Consider the following 14,918-nt stretch of genomic DNA (forward strand, 5'->3'; position numbering starts at 1 on the left):
GAGGGGCACTGGGCACCATGTTACAGAGGGGCACACACACACACACACACACACACACACACACACACAGGGAGGGGCACTGGGCACCATGTTACAGAGGGGCACACACACACACAGGGAGGGGCACTGGGCACCATGTTACAGAGGGAGCACACACACACAGGGAGGGGCACTGGGCACCATGTTACAGAGGGCACACACACACGGGAGGGGCACTGGGCACCATGTTACAGAGGGAGCACACACACACAGGGAGGGGCACTGGGCACCATGTTACAGAGGGGCACACACACACACACACACACACACACAGGGGGGCACTGGGCACCATGTTACAGAGGGGGCACACACACACACAGGGAGGGGCACTGGGCACCATGTTACAGAGGGGCACACACACACACAGGGAGGGCACTGGGCACCCATGTTACAGAGGGGGCACACACACACACAGGGAGGGGCACTGGGCACCATGTTACAGAGGGGGCACACACACACACAGGGAGGGGCACTGGGCACCATGTTACAGAGGGGGCACACACCACACACAGGGAGGGGCACTGGGCACCATTTACAGAGGGGGCACACACACACACAGGGAGGGGCACTGGGCACCATGTTACAGAGGGGGCACACACACACACAGGGAGGGGCACTGGGCACCATGTTACAGAGGGGGCACACACACAGCAATAGAAGCGGAAGAATGGGCAGACATTGCCAGTACTAAAGATGGCGCCGGGCAGGAAGTAGTGTTGGAAGGAGTCGGCCGAGGTTATAAGTAGCAGCCATGTTGGGAAGGTCAGAAGTGTGAGGGAAGCGGAGCCGGGAGTTGGGGAGTGGGAACCCGAGCCCAGGTACGTGCCCTTCCCATTAACCCCCCCAGCCCCGCCATTAACCCCCCCAGCCCCGCCATTAAAACCCCCCAGCCCCGCCATTAACCCCCCAGCCCCGCCATTAACCCCCCCAGCCCGCCATTAACCCCCCCAGCCCCGCCATTAACCCCCCAGCCCCGCCATTAACCCCCCAGCCCGCCATTAACCCCCCCAGCCCCGCCATTAACCCCCCCAGCCCCGCCATTAACCCCCCCAGCCCCGCCATTAACCCCCCCAGCCCCGCCATTAACCCCCACAGCCCCGCCATTAACCCCCACAGCCCCGCCATTAACCCCCACAGCCCCGCCATTAACCCCCACAGCCCCGCCATTAACCCCATTACCCCTGCTGGGGCAGTTAGTGAGGGGGAGCTGTGGGACTGACAGGGTTACCCCTGCTGGGGCAGTTAGTGAGGGGGGGCTGTGGGACTGACAGGGTTACCCCTGCTGGGGCAGTTAGTGAGGGGAGCTGTGGACTGACGGGTTACCCCTGCTGGGGCAGTTAGTGAGGGGGAGCTGTGGGACTGACAGGGTTACCCCTGCTGGGGCAGTTAGTGAGGGGGGGCTGTGGGACTGACAGGGTTACCCCTGCTGGGGCAGTTAGTGAGGGGGAGCTGTGGGACTGACAGGGTTACCCCTGCTGGGGCAGTTAGTGAGGGGGGGCTGTGGGACTGACAGGGTTACCCCTGCTGGGGCAGTTAGTGAGAGGGGGCTGTGGGACTGACAGGGTTACCCCTGCTGGGGCAGTTAGTGAGGGGGGGCTGTGGGACTGACAGGGTTACCCCTGCTGGGGCAGTTAGTGAGGGGGGGCTGTGGGACTGACAGGGTTACCCCTGCTGGGGCAGTTAGTGAGGGGGGGCTGTGGGACTGACAGGGTTACCCCTGCTGGGCAGTTAGTGAGGGGGGGCTGTGGGACTGACAGGGTTACCCCTGCTGGGGCAGTTAGTGAGGGGGGGCTGTGGGACTGACAGGGTTACCCCTGCTGGGGCAGTTAGTGAGGGGGGGCTGTGGGACTGACAGGGTTACCCCTGCTGGGGCAGTTAGTGAGGGGGGGCTGTGGGACTGACAGGGTTACCCCTGCTGGGGCAGTTAGTGAGGGGGGGCTGTGGGACTGACAGGGTTACCCCTGCTGGGGCAGTTAGTGAGGGGGAGCTGTGGGGACTGACAGGGTTACCCCTGCTGGGGCAGTTAGTGAGGGGGAGCTGTGGGACTGACAGGGTTACCCCTGCTGGGGCAGTTTAGTGAGGGGGAGCTGTGGGACTGACAGGGTTACCCCTGCTGGGGCAGTTAGTGAGGGGGGGGGGAAGGGTCTGTTGGGACTGACAGGGTTACCCCTGCTGGGGCAGTTAGTGAGGGGGAGCTGTGGGACTGACAGGGTTACCCCTGCTGGGGCAGTTAGTGAGGGGGAGCTGTGGGACTGACAGGGTTACCCCTGCTGGGGGCAGTTAGTGAGGGGGAGCTGTGGGACTGACAGGGTTACCCCTGCTGGGGCAGTTAGTGAGAGGGGGCTGTGGGACTGACAGGGTTACCCCTGCTGGGCAGTTAGTGAGGGGGAGCTGTGGGACTGACAGGGTTACCCCTGCTGGGGCAGTTAGTGAGGGGGGGCTGTGGGACTGACAGGGTTACCCCTGCTGGGGCAGTTAGTGAGGGGGAGCTGTGGGACTGACAGGGTTACCCCTGCTGGGGGCAGTTAGTGAGAGGGGGCTGTGGGACTGACAGGGTTACCCCTGCTGGGGCAGTTAGTGAGGGGGAGCTGTGGGACTGACAGGGTTACCCCTGCTGGGGCAGTTAGTGAGGTGGGGCTGTGGGACTGACAGGGTTACCCCTGCTGGGGCAGTTAGTGAGGGGGAGCTGTGGGACTGACAGGGTTACCCCTGCTGGGGGCAGTTAGTGAGGGGGAGCCGTGGGACTGACAGGGTTACCCCTGCTGGGGCAGTTAGTGAGGGGGGGGCTGTGGGACTGACAGGGTTACCCCTGCTGGGGCAGTTAGTGAGGGGGGGCTGTGGGACTGACAGGGTTACCCCTGCTGGGGCAGTTAGTGAGGGGGGGGCTGTGGGACTGACAGGGTTACCCCTGCTGGGGGCAGTTAGTGAGGGGGGGCTGTGGGACTGACAGGGTTACCCCTGCTGGGGCAGTTAGTGAGGGGGGGCTGTGGGAACTGACAGGGTTACCCCTGCTTGGGCAGTTAGTGAGGGGGGGCTGTGGGACTGACAGGGTTACCCCTGCTGGGGCAGTTAGTGAGGGGGGGCTGTGGGACTGACAGGGTTACCCCTGCTGGGGCAGTTAGTGAGGGGGGGCTGTGGACTGACAGGGTTACCCCTGCTGGGGCAGTTAGTGAGGGGGGGGGCTGTGGGACTGACAGGGGTTTACCCCTGCTGGGGCAGTTAGTGAGGGGGAGCTTGTGGGACTGACAGGGTTACCCCTGCTGGGGCAGTTAGTGAGGGGGGGCTGTGGGACTGACAGGGTTACCCCTGCTGGGGCAGTTAGTGAGGGGGGGCTGTGGGACTGACAGGGTTACCCCTGCTGGGGCAGTTAGTGAGGGGGAGCTGTGGGGACTGACAGGGTTACCCCTGCTGGGGCAGTTAGTGAGGGGAGCCGTGGGACTGACAGGGTTACCCCTGCTGGGGCAGTTAGTGAGGGGGAGCTGTGGGACTGACAGGGTTACCCCTGCTGGGGCAGTTAGTGAGGGGAGCTGTGGGACTGACAGGGTTACCCCTGCTGGGGCAGTTAGTGAGGGGAGCCGTGGGACTGACAGGGTTACCCCTGCTGGGGCAGTTAGTGAGGGGGGGCTGTGGGACTGACAGGGTTACCCCTGCTGGGGCAGTTAGTGAGGGGAGCTGTGGGACTGACAGGGTTACCCCTGCTGGGGCAGTTAGTGAGGGGGAGCCGTGGGACTGACAGGGTTACCCTGCTGGGGCAGTTAGTGAGGGGGGGCTGTGGGACTGACAGGGTTACCCCTGCTGGGGCAGTTAGTGAGAGGGGCTGTGGGACTGACAGGGTTACCCCTGCTGGGGCAGTTAGTGAGGGGGGGCTGTGGGACTGACAGGGTTACCCCTGCTGGGGCAGTTAGTGAGGGGGGGCTGTGGGACTGACAGGGTTACCCCTGCTGGGGCAGTTAGTGAGGGGGGGCTGTGGGGACTGACAGGGTTACCCCTGCTGGGGCAGTTAGTGAGGGGGAGCTGTGGGACTGACAGGGTTAATTCTCCTGGGGCAGTTAGTGAGGGGGGCTGTGGGACTGACAGGGTTACCCCTGCTGGGGCAGTTAGTGAGGGGGGCTGTGGGACTGACAGGGTTACCCCTGCTGGGGCAGTTAGTGAGGGGGAGCTGTGGGACTGACAGGGTTACCCCTGCTGGGGCAGTTAGTGAGGGGGAGCTGTGGGACTGACAGGGTTACCCCTGCTGGGGCAGTTAGTGAGGGGGAGCTGTGGGACTGACAGGGTTAATTCTCCTGGGGCAGTTAGTGAGGGGGGGCTGTGGGACTGACAGGGTTACCCCTGCTGGGGCAGTTAGTGAGGGGGGGCTGTGGGACTGACAGGGTTACCCCTGCTGGGGCAGTTAGTGAGGGGGGGGCTGTGGGACTGACAGGGTTACCCCTGCTGGGGCAGTTAGTGAGGGGGAGCTGTGGGACTGACAGGGTTACCCCTGCTGGGGCAGTTAGTGAGGGGGGGCTGTGGACTGACAGGGTTACCCCTGCTGGGGCAGTTAGTGAGGGGGAGCTGTGGGACTGACAGGGTTACCCCTGCTGGGGCAGTTAGTGAGGGGGAGCTGTGGGACTGACAGGGTTACCCCTGCTGGGGCAGTTAGTGAGGGGGAGCCGTGGGACTGACAGGGTTACCCCTGCTGGGGCAGTTAGTGAGGGGGGCTGTGGGACTGACAGGGTTACCCTGCTGGGGCAGTTAGTGAGGGGGGGCTGTGGGACTGACAGGGTTACCCCTGCTGGGGCAGTTAGTGAGGGGGGCTGTGGGACTGACAGGGTTACCCCTGCTGGGGCAGTTAGTGAGAGGGGGCTGTGGGACTGACAGGGTTACCCCTGCCTGGGGCAGTTAGTGAGGGGGGGCTGTGGGACTGACAGGGTTACCCCTGCTGGGGCAGTTAGTGAGGGGGGGCTGTGGGACTGACAGGGTTACCCCTGCTGGGGCAGTTAGTGAGGGGGGCTGTGGGACTGACAGGGTTACCCCTGCTGGGGCAGTTAGTGAGGGGGAGCTGTGGGACTGACAGGGTTAATTCTCCTGGGGCAGTTAGTGAGGGGGGGCTGTGGGACTGACAGGGTTACCCCTGCTGGGGGCAGTTAGTGAGGGGGGGCTGTGGGACTGACAGGGTTACCCCTGCTGGGGCAGTTAGTGAGGGGGAGCTGTGGGACTGACAGGGTTACCCCTGCTGGGGCAGTTAGTGAGGGGGAGCTGTGGGACTGACAGGGTTACCCCTGCTGGGGCAGTTAGTGAGGGGGAGCTGTGGGACTGACAGGGTTAATTCTCCTGGGGCAGTTAGTGAGGGGGGGCTGTGGGACTGACAGGGTTACCCCTGCTGGGGCAGTTAGTGAGGGGGGGCTGTGGGACTGACAGGGTTACCCCTGCTGGGGCAGTTAGTGAGGGGGGGGGGCTGTGGGACTGACAGGGTTACCCCTGCTGGGGCAGTTAGTGAGGGGGAGCTGTGGGGACTGACAGGGTTACCCCTGCTGGGGCAGTTAGTGAGGGGGGGCTGTGGGACTGACAGGGTTACCCCTGCTGGGGCAGTTAGTGAGGGGGAGCTGTGGGACTGACAGGGTTACCCCTGCTGGGGCAGTTAGTGAGGGGGAGCTGTGGGACTGACAGGGTTACCCCTGCTGGGGCAGTTAGTGAGGGGGAGCCGTGGACTGACAGGGTTACCCCTGCTGGGGCAGTTAGTGAGGGGGGGCTGTGGGACTGACAGGGTTACCCCTGCTGGGGCAGTTAGTGAGGGGGGGCTGTGGGACTGACAGGGTTACCCCTGCTGGGGCAGTTAGTGAGGGGGGGCTGTGGGACTGACAGGGTTACCCCTGCTGGGGCAGTTAGTGAGGGGGGGCTGTGGGACTGACAGGGTTACCCCTGCTGGGGCAGTTAGTGAGGGGGGGCTGTGGGACTGACAGGGTTACCCCTGCTGGGGCAGTTAGTGAGGGGGGGCTGTGGGACTGACAGGGTTACCCCTGCTGGGGCAGTTAGTGAGGGGGGGCTGTGGGACTGACAGGGTTACCCTGCTGGGGCAGTTAGTGAGGGGGGCTGTGTGGGACTGACAGGGTTTACCCCTGCTGGGGCAGTTAGTGAGGGGGGGGGCTGTGGGACTGACAGGGTTACCCCTGCTGGGGCAGTTAGTGAGGGGGAGCTGTGGGACTGACAGGGTTACCCCTGCTGGGGCAGTTAGTGAGGGGGGGCTGTGGGACTGACAGGGTTACCCCTGCTGGGGGCAGTTAGTGAGGGGGGGCTGTGGGACTGACAGGGTTACCCCTGCTGGGGCAGTTAGTGAGGGGGAGCTGTGGGACTGACAGGGTTACCCCTGCTGGGGCAGTTAGTGAGGGGGGAGCCGTGGGACTGACAGGGTTACCCCTGCTGGGGCAGTTAGTGAGGGGAGCTGTGGGGACTGACAGGGTTACCCCTGCTGGGGCAGTTAGTGAGGGGAGCTGTGGGACTGACAGGGTTACCCCTGCTGGGGCAGTTAGTGAGGGGAGCCGTGGGACTGACAGGGTTACCCCTGCTGGGGCAGTTAGTGAGGGGGGGCTGTGGGACTGACAGGGTTACCCCTGCTGGGGGCAGTTAGTGAGGGGAGCTGTGGGACTGACAGGGTTACCCCTGCTGGGGCAGTTAGTGAGGGGGAGCCGTGGGACTGACAGGGTTACCCCTGCTGGGGCAGTTAGTGAGGGGGGGCTGTGGGACTGACAGGGTTACCCCTGCTGGGGCAGTTAGTGAGAGGGGGCTGTGGGACTGACAGGGTTACCCCTGCTGGGGCAGTTAGTGAGGGGGGGCTGTGGGACTGACAGGGTTACCCCTGCTGGGGCAGTTAGTGAGGGGGGGCTGTGGGACTGACAGGGTTACCCCTGCTGGGGCAGTTAGTGAGGGGGAGCCGTGGGACTGACAGGGTTACCCCTGCTGGGGCAGTTAGTGAGGGGGGGCTGTGGGACTGACAGGGTTACCCCTGCTGGGGCAGTTAGTGAGGGGGGGCTGTGGGACTGACAGGGTTACCCCTGCTGGGGCAGTTAGTGAGGGGGGGCTGTGGGACTGACAGGGTTACCCCTGCTGGGGCAGTTAGTGAGGGGGGCTGTGGGACTGACAGGGTTACCCCTGCTGGGGCAGTTAGTGAGGGGGGGCTGTGGGACTGACAGGGTTACCCCTGCTGGGGCAGTTAGTGAGGGGGGGCTGTGGGACTTACAGGGTTACCCCTGCTGGGGCAGTTAGTGAGGGGGGCTGTGGGACTGACAGGGTTACCCCTGCTGGGGCAGTTAGTGAGAGGGGGCTGTGGGACTGACAGGGTTACCCCTGCTGGGGCAGTTAGTGAGGGGGCTGTGGGACTGACAGGGTTACCCCTGCTGGGGCAGTTAGTGAGAGGGGGCTGTGGGACTGACAGGGTTACCCCTGCTGGGGCAGTTAGTGAGGGGGGCTGTGGGACTGACAGGGTTACCCCTGCTGGGGCAGTTAGTGAGGGGGGGCTGTGGGACTGACAGGGTTACCCCTGCTGGGGCAGTTAGTGAGGGGGGCTGTGGGACTGACAGGGTTACCCCTGCTGGGGCAGTTAGTGAGGGGGGGCTGTGGGACTGACAGGGTTACCCCTGCTGGGGCAGTTAGTGAGGGGGAGCTGTGGGACTGACAGGGTTACCCCTGCTGGGGCAGTTAGTGAGGGGTGGAAGGGGCTCTGCTCCTGAATGGCTGGAGTTGTGCATGTTAGTGCTGGGCGGTATGACCAAAAATTTATATCACGGTATTTTTTTTATTATATCGGTATCACGGTATTTGACGGTATTTTTTTTCCCCATGCATGATTAGGTGACCACCCCAAACACCCCCCCCCCCAACCCCAAACACCCCCCCCCCCAACCCCAAACACCCCCCCCATCCAACCCCAAACACCCCCCATCCCCTTCACATAAATAAACCTTACGGGCCAGGCAGCCGCAGGCACCCCCGACAGCTCACAGAGCCTCCTGGCAATTTTTCTTACTATTTCCGGGTTGCGCACGTGACGTCAGCGCGCACAACCCGGAAATAGTAAGAAAAATTGCCAGGAGGCGCCCACACCGGTATGCCGGTAAGTTAAAATTTTTTATCATCTTTTTTAAAAAAACCGGTGTTCGGTATATACCGGTATACCGCCCAGCACTAGTGCATGTGATCATAGGTAGTGAGTCGGAGCTGCTCCTTGCCCCTCCCTGGTGAGTGAATGGCCCCCTGGCATTGGCAGGATGTGTGCCAATAGCATTGTGGTATTATCTGGCCCCGCCCCACTGATCAAAATACAGGTCAGGTTGGGCTGTCACTATAATCAGCATTGGCCAAACAGTGCAACCATACATGGGCCTGTCCTTTCCCTGCCTACCCCCATAGTGCCCTTCTTCTCTGCCCCCTCTCTTCCTGCCCTCCCAATGTGCCAGGCTAGATGGGGCAGGGGTATATAGTGTATAGGGAAGGGATGCCGGGCTAGATGGGGCAGGGGTATATAGTGTATAGGGAAGGGATGCCAGGCTAGATGGGGCAGGGGTATATAGTGTATAGGGAAGGGATGCCAGGCTAGATGGGGCAGGGGTATATAGTGTATAGGGAAGGGATGCCGGGCTAGATGGGGCAGGGGTATATAGTGTATAGGGAAGGGATGCCAGGCTAGATGGGGCAGGGGTATATAGTGTATAGGGAAGGGATGCCAGGCTAGATGGGGCAGGGGTATATAGTGTATAGGGAAGGGATGCCAGGCTAGATGGGGCAGGGGTATATAGTGTATAGGGAAGGGATGCCAGGCTAGATGGGGCAGGGGTATATAGTGTATAGGGAAGGGATGCCAGGCTAGATGGGGCAGGGGTATATAGTGTATAGGGAAGGGATGCCGGGCTAGATGGAGGCAGGGGTATATAGTGTATAGGGAAGGGATGCCAGGCTAGATGGGGCAGGCGGTATATAGGTATAGGGAAGGGATGCCGGGCTAGATGGGGGCAGGGGTATATAGTGTATAGGGAAGGGATGCCAGGCTAGATGGGGCAGGGGTATATAGTGTATAGGAAGGGATGCCAGGCTAGATGGGGCAGGGGTATATAGTGTATAGGGAAGGGATGCCAGGCTAGATGGGGCAGGGGTATATAGTGTATAGGGAAGGGATGCCAGGCTAGATGGGGCAGGGGTATATAGTGTATAGGGAAGGGGATGCCCAGGCTAGATGGGGCAGAGGTATAATAGTGTATAGGGAAGGGATGCCAGGCTAGATGGGGCAGGGTATATAGTGTATAGGGAAAGGGATGCCGGGCTAGATGGGGCAGGGGTATATAGTGTATAGGGAAGGGATGCCAGGCTAGATGGGGCAGGGGTATATAGTGTATAGGGAAGGGATGCCAGGCTAGATGGGGCAGGGGTATATAGTGTATAGGGAAGGGATGCCGGGCTAGATGGGGCAGGGGTAATATAGTGTATAGGGAAGGGATGCCAGGCTAGATGGGGCAGGGGTATATAGTGTATAGGGAAGGGATGCCGGGCTAGATGGGGCAGAGGGTATATAGTGTATAGGGAAGGGATGCCGGGCTAAGATGGGGCAGGGGTATATAGTGTATAGGGAAGGGATGCCAGGCTAGATGGGGCAGGGGTATATAGTGTATAGGGAAGGGATGCCAGGCTAGATGGGCAGGGGTATATAGTGTATAGGGAAGGGATGCCGGGCTAGATGGGGCAGGGGTATATAGTGTATAGGGAAGGGATGCCAGGCTAGATGGGCAGGGGTATATAGTGTATAGGGAAGGGATGCCGGGCTAGATGGGGCAGAGGTATATAGTGTATAGGGAAGGGATGCCAGGCTAGATGGGGCAGGGGTATATAGTGTATAGGGAAGGGATGCCAGGCTAGATGGGGCAGGGTATATAGTGTATAGGGAAGGGATGCCAGGCTAGATGGGGCAGGGGTATATAGTGTATAGGGAAGGGATGCCAGGCTAGATGGGGCAGGGGTATATAGTGTATAGGGAAGGGATGCCAGGCTAGATGGGGCAGGGGTATATAGTGTATAGGGAAGGGATGCCAGGCTAGATGGGGCAGGGGTATATAGTGTATAGGGAAGGGATGCCGGGCTAGATGGGGCAGGGGTATATAGTGTATAGGGAAGGGATGCCAGGCTAGATGGGGCAGGGGTATATAGTGTATAGGGAAGGGATGCCAGGCTAGATGGGGCAGGGGTATATAGTGTATAGGGAAGGGATGCCGGGCTAGATGGGGCAGGGGTATATAGTGTATAGGGAAGGGATGCCAGGCTAGATGGGGCAGGGGTATATAGTGTATAGGGAAGGGATGCCGGGCTAGATGGGGCAGGGGTATATAGTGTATAGGGAAGGGATGCCAGGCTAGATGGGGCAGGGGTATATAGTGTATAGGGAAGGGATGCCAGGCTAGATGGGGCAGGGGTATATAGTGTATAGGGAAGGGATGCCAGGCTAGATGGGGCAGGGGTATATAGTGTATAGGGAAGGGATGCCAGGCTAGATGGGGCAGGGGTATATAGTGTATAGGGAAGGGATGCCAGGCTAGATGGGGCAGGGGTATATAGTGTATAGGGAAGGGATGCCAGGCTAGATGGGGCAGGGGTATATAGAGGGAATGCCAGGCTGTAGATTTAGTGAGTGACTGGATATAAGGAGTGAATGTGGGGGTAAGAAGGTGGGGGGTAAGAAGGTGGGGGTAAGAAGGTGGGGGTAGAAGGTGGGGGGTAAGAAGGTGAGGGTAAGAAGGTGGGGGGTTAGAAGGTGGGGGTAACAAGGTGGGGGTAAGAAGGTGGGGGGTAAGAAGGTGGGGGCCTGGGCAGGTAGGTTGGGGGTGGGGTCGGTAATGGAAGAGACTGGGGGAGGAGACGGAGGAGAATTCCGTGTCAGGACTGGCATTTGGCTTTAGCTGATAAGTCGTTAGTCAGCTCGTTAGCAGTAGGTGGGGGCGGGGCCAGCAGGTTAGGGGGAATAGGGTGAGATGGATACTAAACACTGGAATAGTTAAGGATGAGGGGAAGCAGAGAGGTAGAATGGGGGGGCCCTGATTTGGGGGTACAAGTTTCTGGGCGGCTGCACCCCAAGTTGGGCTTAGAGCAATGGGGACCCGGCTGAGAGTTGGGGAGAATGTGTATTTGCTCTCTTGGATACTTATAGAGCTTGGTATGGGGGGGGGGGTATTTGGGGCAGTTATTGTTGCCTCTACGGCTGATGATTTATCTCTCTCTCTCACCTCGTTATCCAAACGTGCAGCCAAACCTCTTCTCTACCAGCCCCTGTCCCTCTCTTCTGCCCCCCTTAGTTCAGCCCTGTACCCCCTCTAACTAATGTACTTACTGTATAACTTACTGACCCACAAATAGACATATTCCCCCCCCCCCACTTACAGTACAAGTATAAGTTACTATGTGCCCAGTTGGTAGTATATACACAGTGGGAGCCTGGGCAGCAGCCCCACCACAGTACAACTAATACCCCCAGAGATAAGCCCCTGGCCTGCCTGTTCTTCTCTGGGGGCCATTATTAGCCCAGGGCTATTAATTAAGGTTGTTCAGTAAGCAATACGACCAGTTCAGGTGCAACTCCCACCCCCAGGCTGTGGATAAGGATGACACAGCAGATTATTAGCCCCGCACACCCAGAGGAGAGGAGGGCCGGGCCCTTATCAGAGGCTGACATCGGGCAGGGAGGAAGGCCCTACAGGCCACAGTGAGTTAGGCTGAGCCGCTCCCCCTCTTCCTCTACTGATTGAGTAACTCAGCCTAAGGCATGAGAGCCTCCGTGCCCAGTCTGCACATTTAGCCTTCCCTGTTGCTCCAGCCTCCGTTTCTTCCTTGCCAGCCTTCCCTTGTGCCCAGCGCCCGTTTCCTCACCGCTTTGTGTTTGGGATTTTCAGGACATGCTGAGCGGCGCCTTGCTTGGAGTATCCGTGAGGAGAGAATGGCTGCTGCACAAGCTCCCGGGGCGCGTGGTCTCCAGGGTATACATTGGACCTATGTGCAAAACCAAATCCCAGCAAGGACCTGTTGGCCGGCCTGGAACACCATTCTGCCGGCAGACAACGCGGACTTACTGTTCCCTGAGACTCACTCGGAATCAGACGCTGCGGCTGGGTCTCCCTCGGGCCCTTAGTCACGGGGCATTGTGGACTAACAGGTGGCGTTGGTACAGCAGTGCCACCTCCTCGCAAGCTGCAGGCACCAAGGAGGAAAAGCCCCCCACTACAGGTAGGAAAGACCTGAGCTCACAGGACCTGAGGAGGCTGCTTTCCCTCGCCCACCCGGAGAGATGGAGGCTTTCCGCTGCCGTGGGATTCCTGACCGTATCCAGCGTGGTCACCATGTCCGCTCCATTTTTCCTCGGGAGAGTCATCGACGTCGTCTACTCCGATCCCACCGGAGACTTCTCCTCCAGCCTGACGTCCCTTTGCGCCTTTCTGAGCGGCGTCTTCCTGTGTGGCGCCGCAGCCAACGCCGCTCGCGTCTACCTCATGCAGACCTCGGGGCAGCAGATTGTGCGCAGGTTGCGCTCCTCCCTTTTTGCCTCCGTTATGAGACAGGAGGTTGGGTTCTTCGATAAAACCCGAACTGGAGAACTGATCAACAGGCTGTCCTCCGATACCGCTCTGCTAGGCCGTTCCCTCACCGAGAACTTGTCAGACGGCCTGAGAGCGGTGGCCCAGGCCTCCGTTGGGGTGGGAATGATGTTTTATGTGTCTCCTCAGCTGGCTGCCTTCGTTCTGGGTATTGTGCCACCCCTTGGCATCATGGGCGTGATCTATGGCCGATATTTAAGGAAACTGTCCAGACTGACGCAGGATTCCCTGGCTGAAACCACCCAGCTGGCGGACGAGCGTATCGGCAGCATTAGGACTGTCCGTGCTTTTGGGAAAGAACTTCTTGAGATGAGGAAATATGACCACAAAATAGACCACGTGCTCCACTTGGCGCACAAAGAGGCTCTGCTCCGCTCTGGCTTCTTTGGACTTACTGGTCTGACTGGGAACCTCATTGTGCTGGCAGTGCTGTACAAGGGGGGACTGCTGACCGGCGCGGCGCAGATGACAGTCGGAGAGCTCTCCTCGTTCCTTATGTATGCCTTTTGGGTGGGGATAAGCATCGGCGGCTTGAGCTCCTTCTATTCGGAGCTGATGAAAGGATTTGGGGCGGGGGGCCGCCTCTGGGAACTGCTTGACCGGAAGCCCATCATGCCTTTCAACGAGGGCTTGGAGATACAACCATCAGCCTTTAAAGGTGCCCTGGAGTTTCGGGATGTAAGCTTCTCTTACCCCAGCCGGCCCGACACCAACATCTTCCACGGACTCAACCTTTTTGTCCCTGCGGGGTCAGTCATGGCGGTGGTGGGCCCAAGCGGCTCGGGGAAGTCAACTCTTGTTTCTCTCCTGTTGAGGCTCTATGATCCCCAGGTCGGGGAGGTTCATATAGACGGGTACGACGTGCGCCAGTTGAACCCGCTCTGGCTCAGGTCCAAAATCGGCACCGTGAGTCAGGAACCAGTGCTCTTCTCCTGCTCCATCTATGAAAACATTGCCTACGGTGCCGAGGAGCCTTCGGCGGTCACGGAAGCAGATATCCGCAGAGTGGCCAAAATCGCCAACGCTCTGGGCTTTGTGGAAAGCTTCCCCAAAGGATTTGATACGGTCGTCGGGGAAAAGGGGGTGTTGCTTTCCGGGGGGCAGAAACAACGGATCGCCATTGCCCGAGCGCTCCTGAAGAACCCCAAGATTCTCCTCCTGGATGAGGCCACCAGCGCTCTGGATGCCGAGAATGAGTATTTGGTCCAGGAGGCTCTAGACCGACTCATGGAGGGACGGACTGTTGTGATTATTGCCCATCGCTTGTCCACCATCCAGAACGCGGACTCGGTGGCGGTTCTAGATCAGGGCCGCGTGGTGGAGTGCGGAACCCATAAGGAACTGCTGGCAAACAGAGAGGGAGTCTTCAGCAAACTGATGGACAAGCAGGCCATTCTACTGCAGGGCCACCAACAGCGCATCCAGACCCTTCAGTGAGGGACGGGGCAGTAGGAGATGTGCCCGACTGGGTATATCCGGAAAGTCCCAGCATCCCCTGGGAGCAGAGGGCACGGGTGGTGGGAGCTGTAGTAGAACAACTGCCTCAGATGGTAAATCCGTAGTACAAACACCTGGGGTATTATTGCTATTTACAAGGTAAAGAAGCTGCACTATGTTACTGGCACACTGGGAAGGCAAAATATGTGCCCAAAAGTACCCTGGGGGGGGGGTGACTCAGTACAACGGGGTGTAAATACCCTCATATGGGCAGGAACTGCCTGCTGGGGGAGTAATCAGGAATAAAGTATTTTATGTCTCTAATGTGCTCATTCTATTGTATGTATCCTGTGTATAGGGGAGAGGGGATGCAGCAATCATCATCAGCCTCCCCCTCCTATTCCTTTACTGTATTAGTCCCACCGGCCCTGCTGGGAGGCTGTTCCCTGTACCTACCCCCCTTTCTGTAAAGTAGCACTTCCTTATGTTCCCTTTCAGCCCCCTATTCCTTTACTGTATTAGTCCCACCGGCCCTGCTGGGAGGCTGGTCCCTGTACCTACCCCCCTTTCTGTAAAGTAGCACTTCCTTATGTTCCCTTTAACCCCCCCCCCCCATTCCTTTACTGTATTAGTCCCACCGGCCCTGCTGGGAGGCTGTTCCCTGTACCTACCCCCCCTTTCTGTAAAGTAGCTTTTCCTTATGTTCCCTTTAACCCCCCCCCCCTATTCCTTTACTGTATTAGTCCCACCGGCCCTGCTGGGAGACTGTTCCCTTTCCCTCCCCCCCTTTCTGTAAAGTAGCACTTCCTTATGTTCCCTTTAACCCCCCCCCTATTCCTTTAC

At 59.5% G+C, this 14,918-nt stretch overlaps 1 protein-coding gene across 1 annotated transcript; it reads left to right on the forward strand.

The window, feature by feature from the left end:
- The first annotated feature begins 753 nt into the window (after positions 1-753).
- Positions 754-14,399, forward strand: abcb10 (ATP binding cassette subfamily B member 10). The gene is made up of 2 exons (XM_031899645.1): positions 754-857; positions 11,940-14,399. Exon 2 carries the CDS (start codon positions 11,943-11,945, stop codon positions 14,073-14,075), a length of 2,133 nt encoding a protein of 710 aa, XP_031755505.1. The 5' UTR covers positions 754-857; positions 11,940-11,942; the 3' UTR covers positions 14,076-14,399.
- The last annotated feature ends 519 nt before the right edge of the window (positions 14,400-14,918 follow it).

This window comes from Xenopus tropicalis, chromosome 3 (genome assembly GCF_000004195.4).
Source record: "Xenopus tropicalis strain Nigerian chromosome 3, UCB_Xtro_10.0, whole genome shotgun sequence".
NCBI classification, from domain to species: Eukaryota; Metazoa; Chordata; class Amphibia; order Anura; family Pipidae; genus Xenopus; species Xenopus tropicalis.

Coding starts and splice junctions, on each gene's coding strand:
- abcb10 (XM_031899645.1), top strand. CDS start 11,943: ATGCTGAGCGGCGCCTTGCTTGGAGTATCCGTGAGGAGAGAATGGCTG.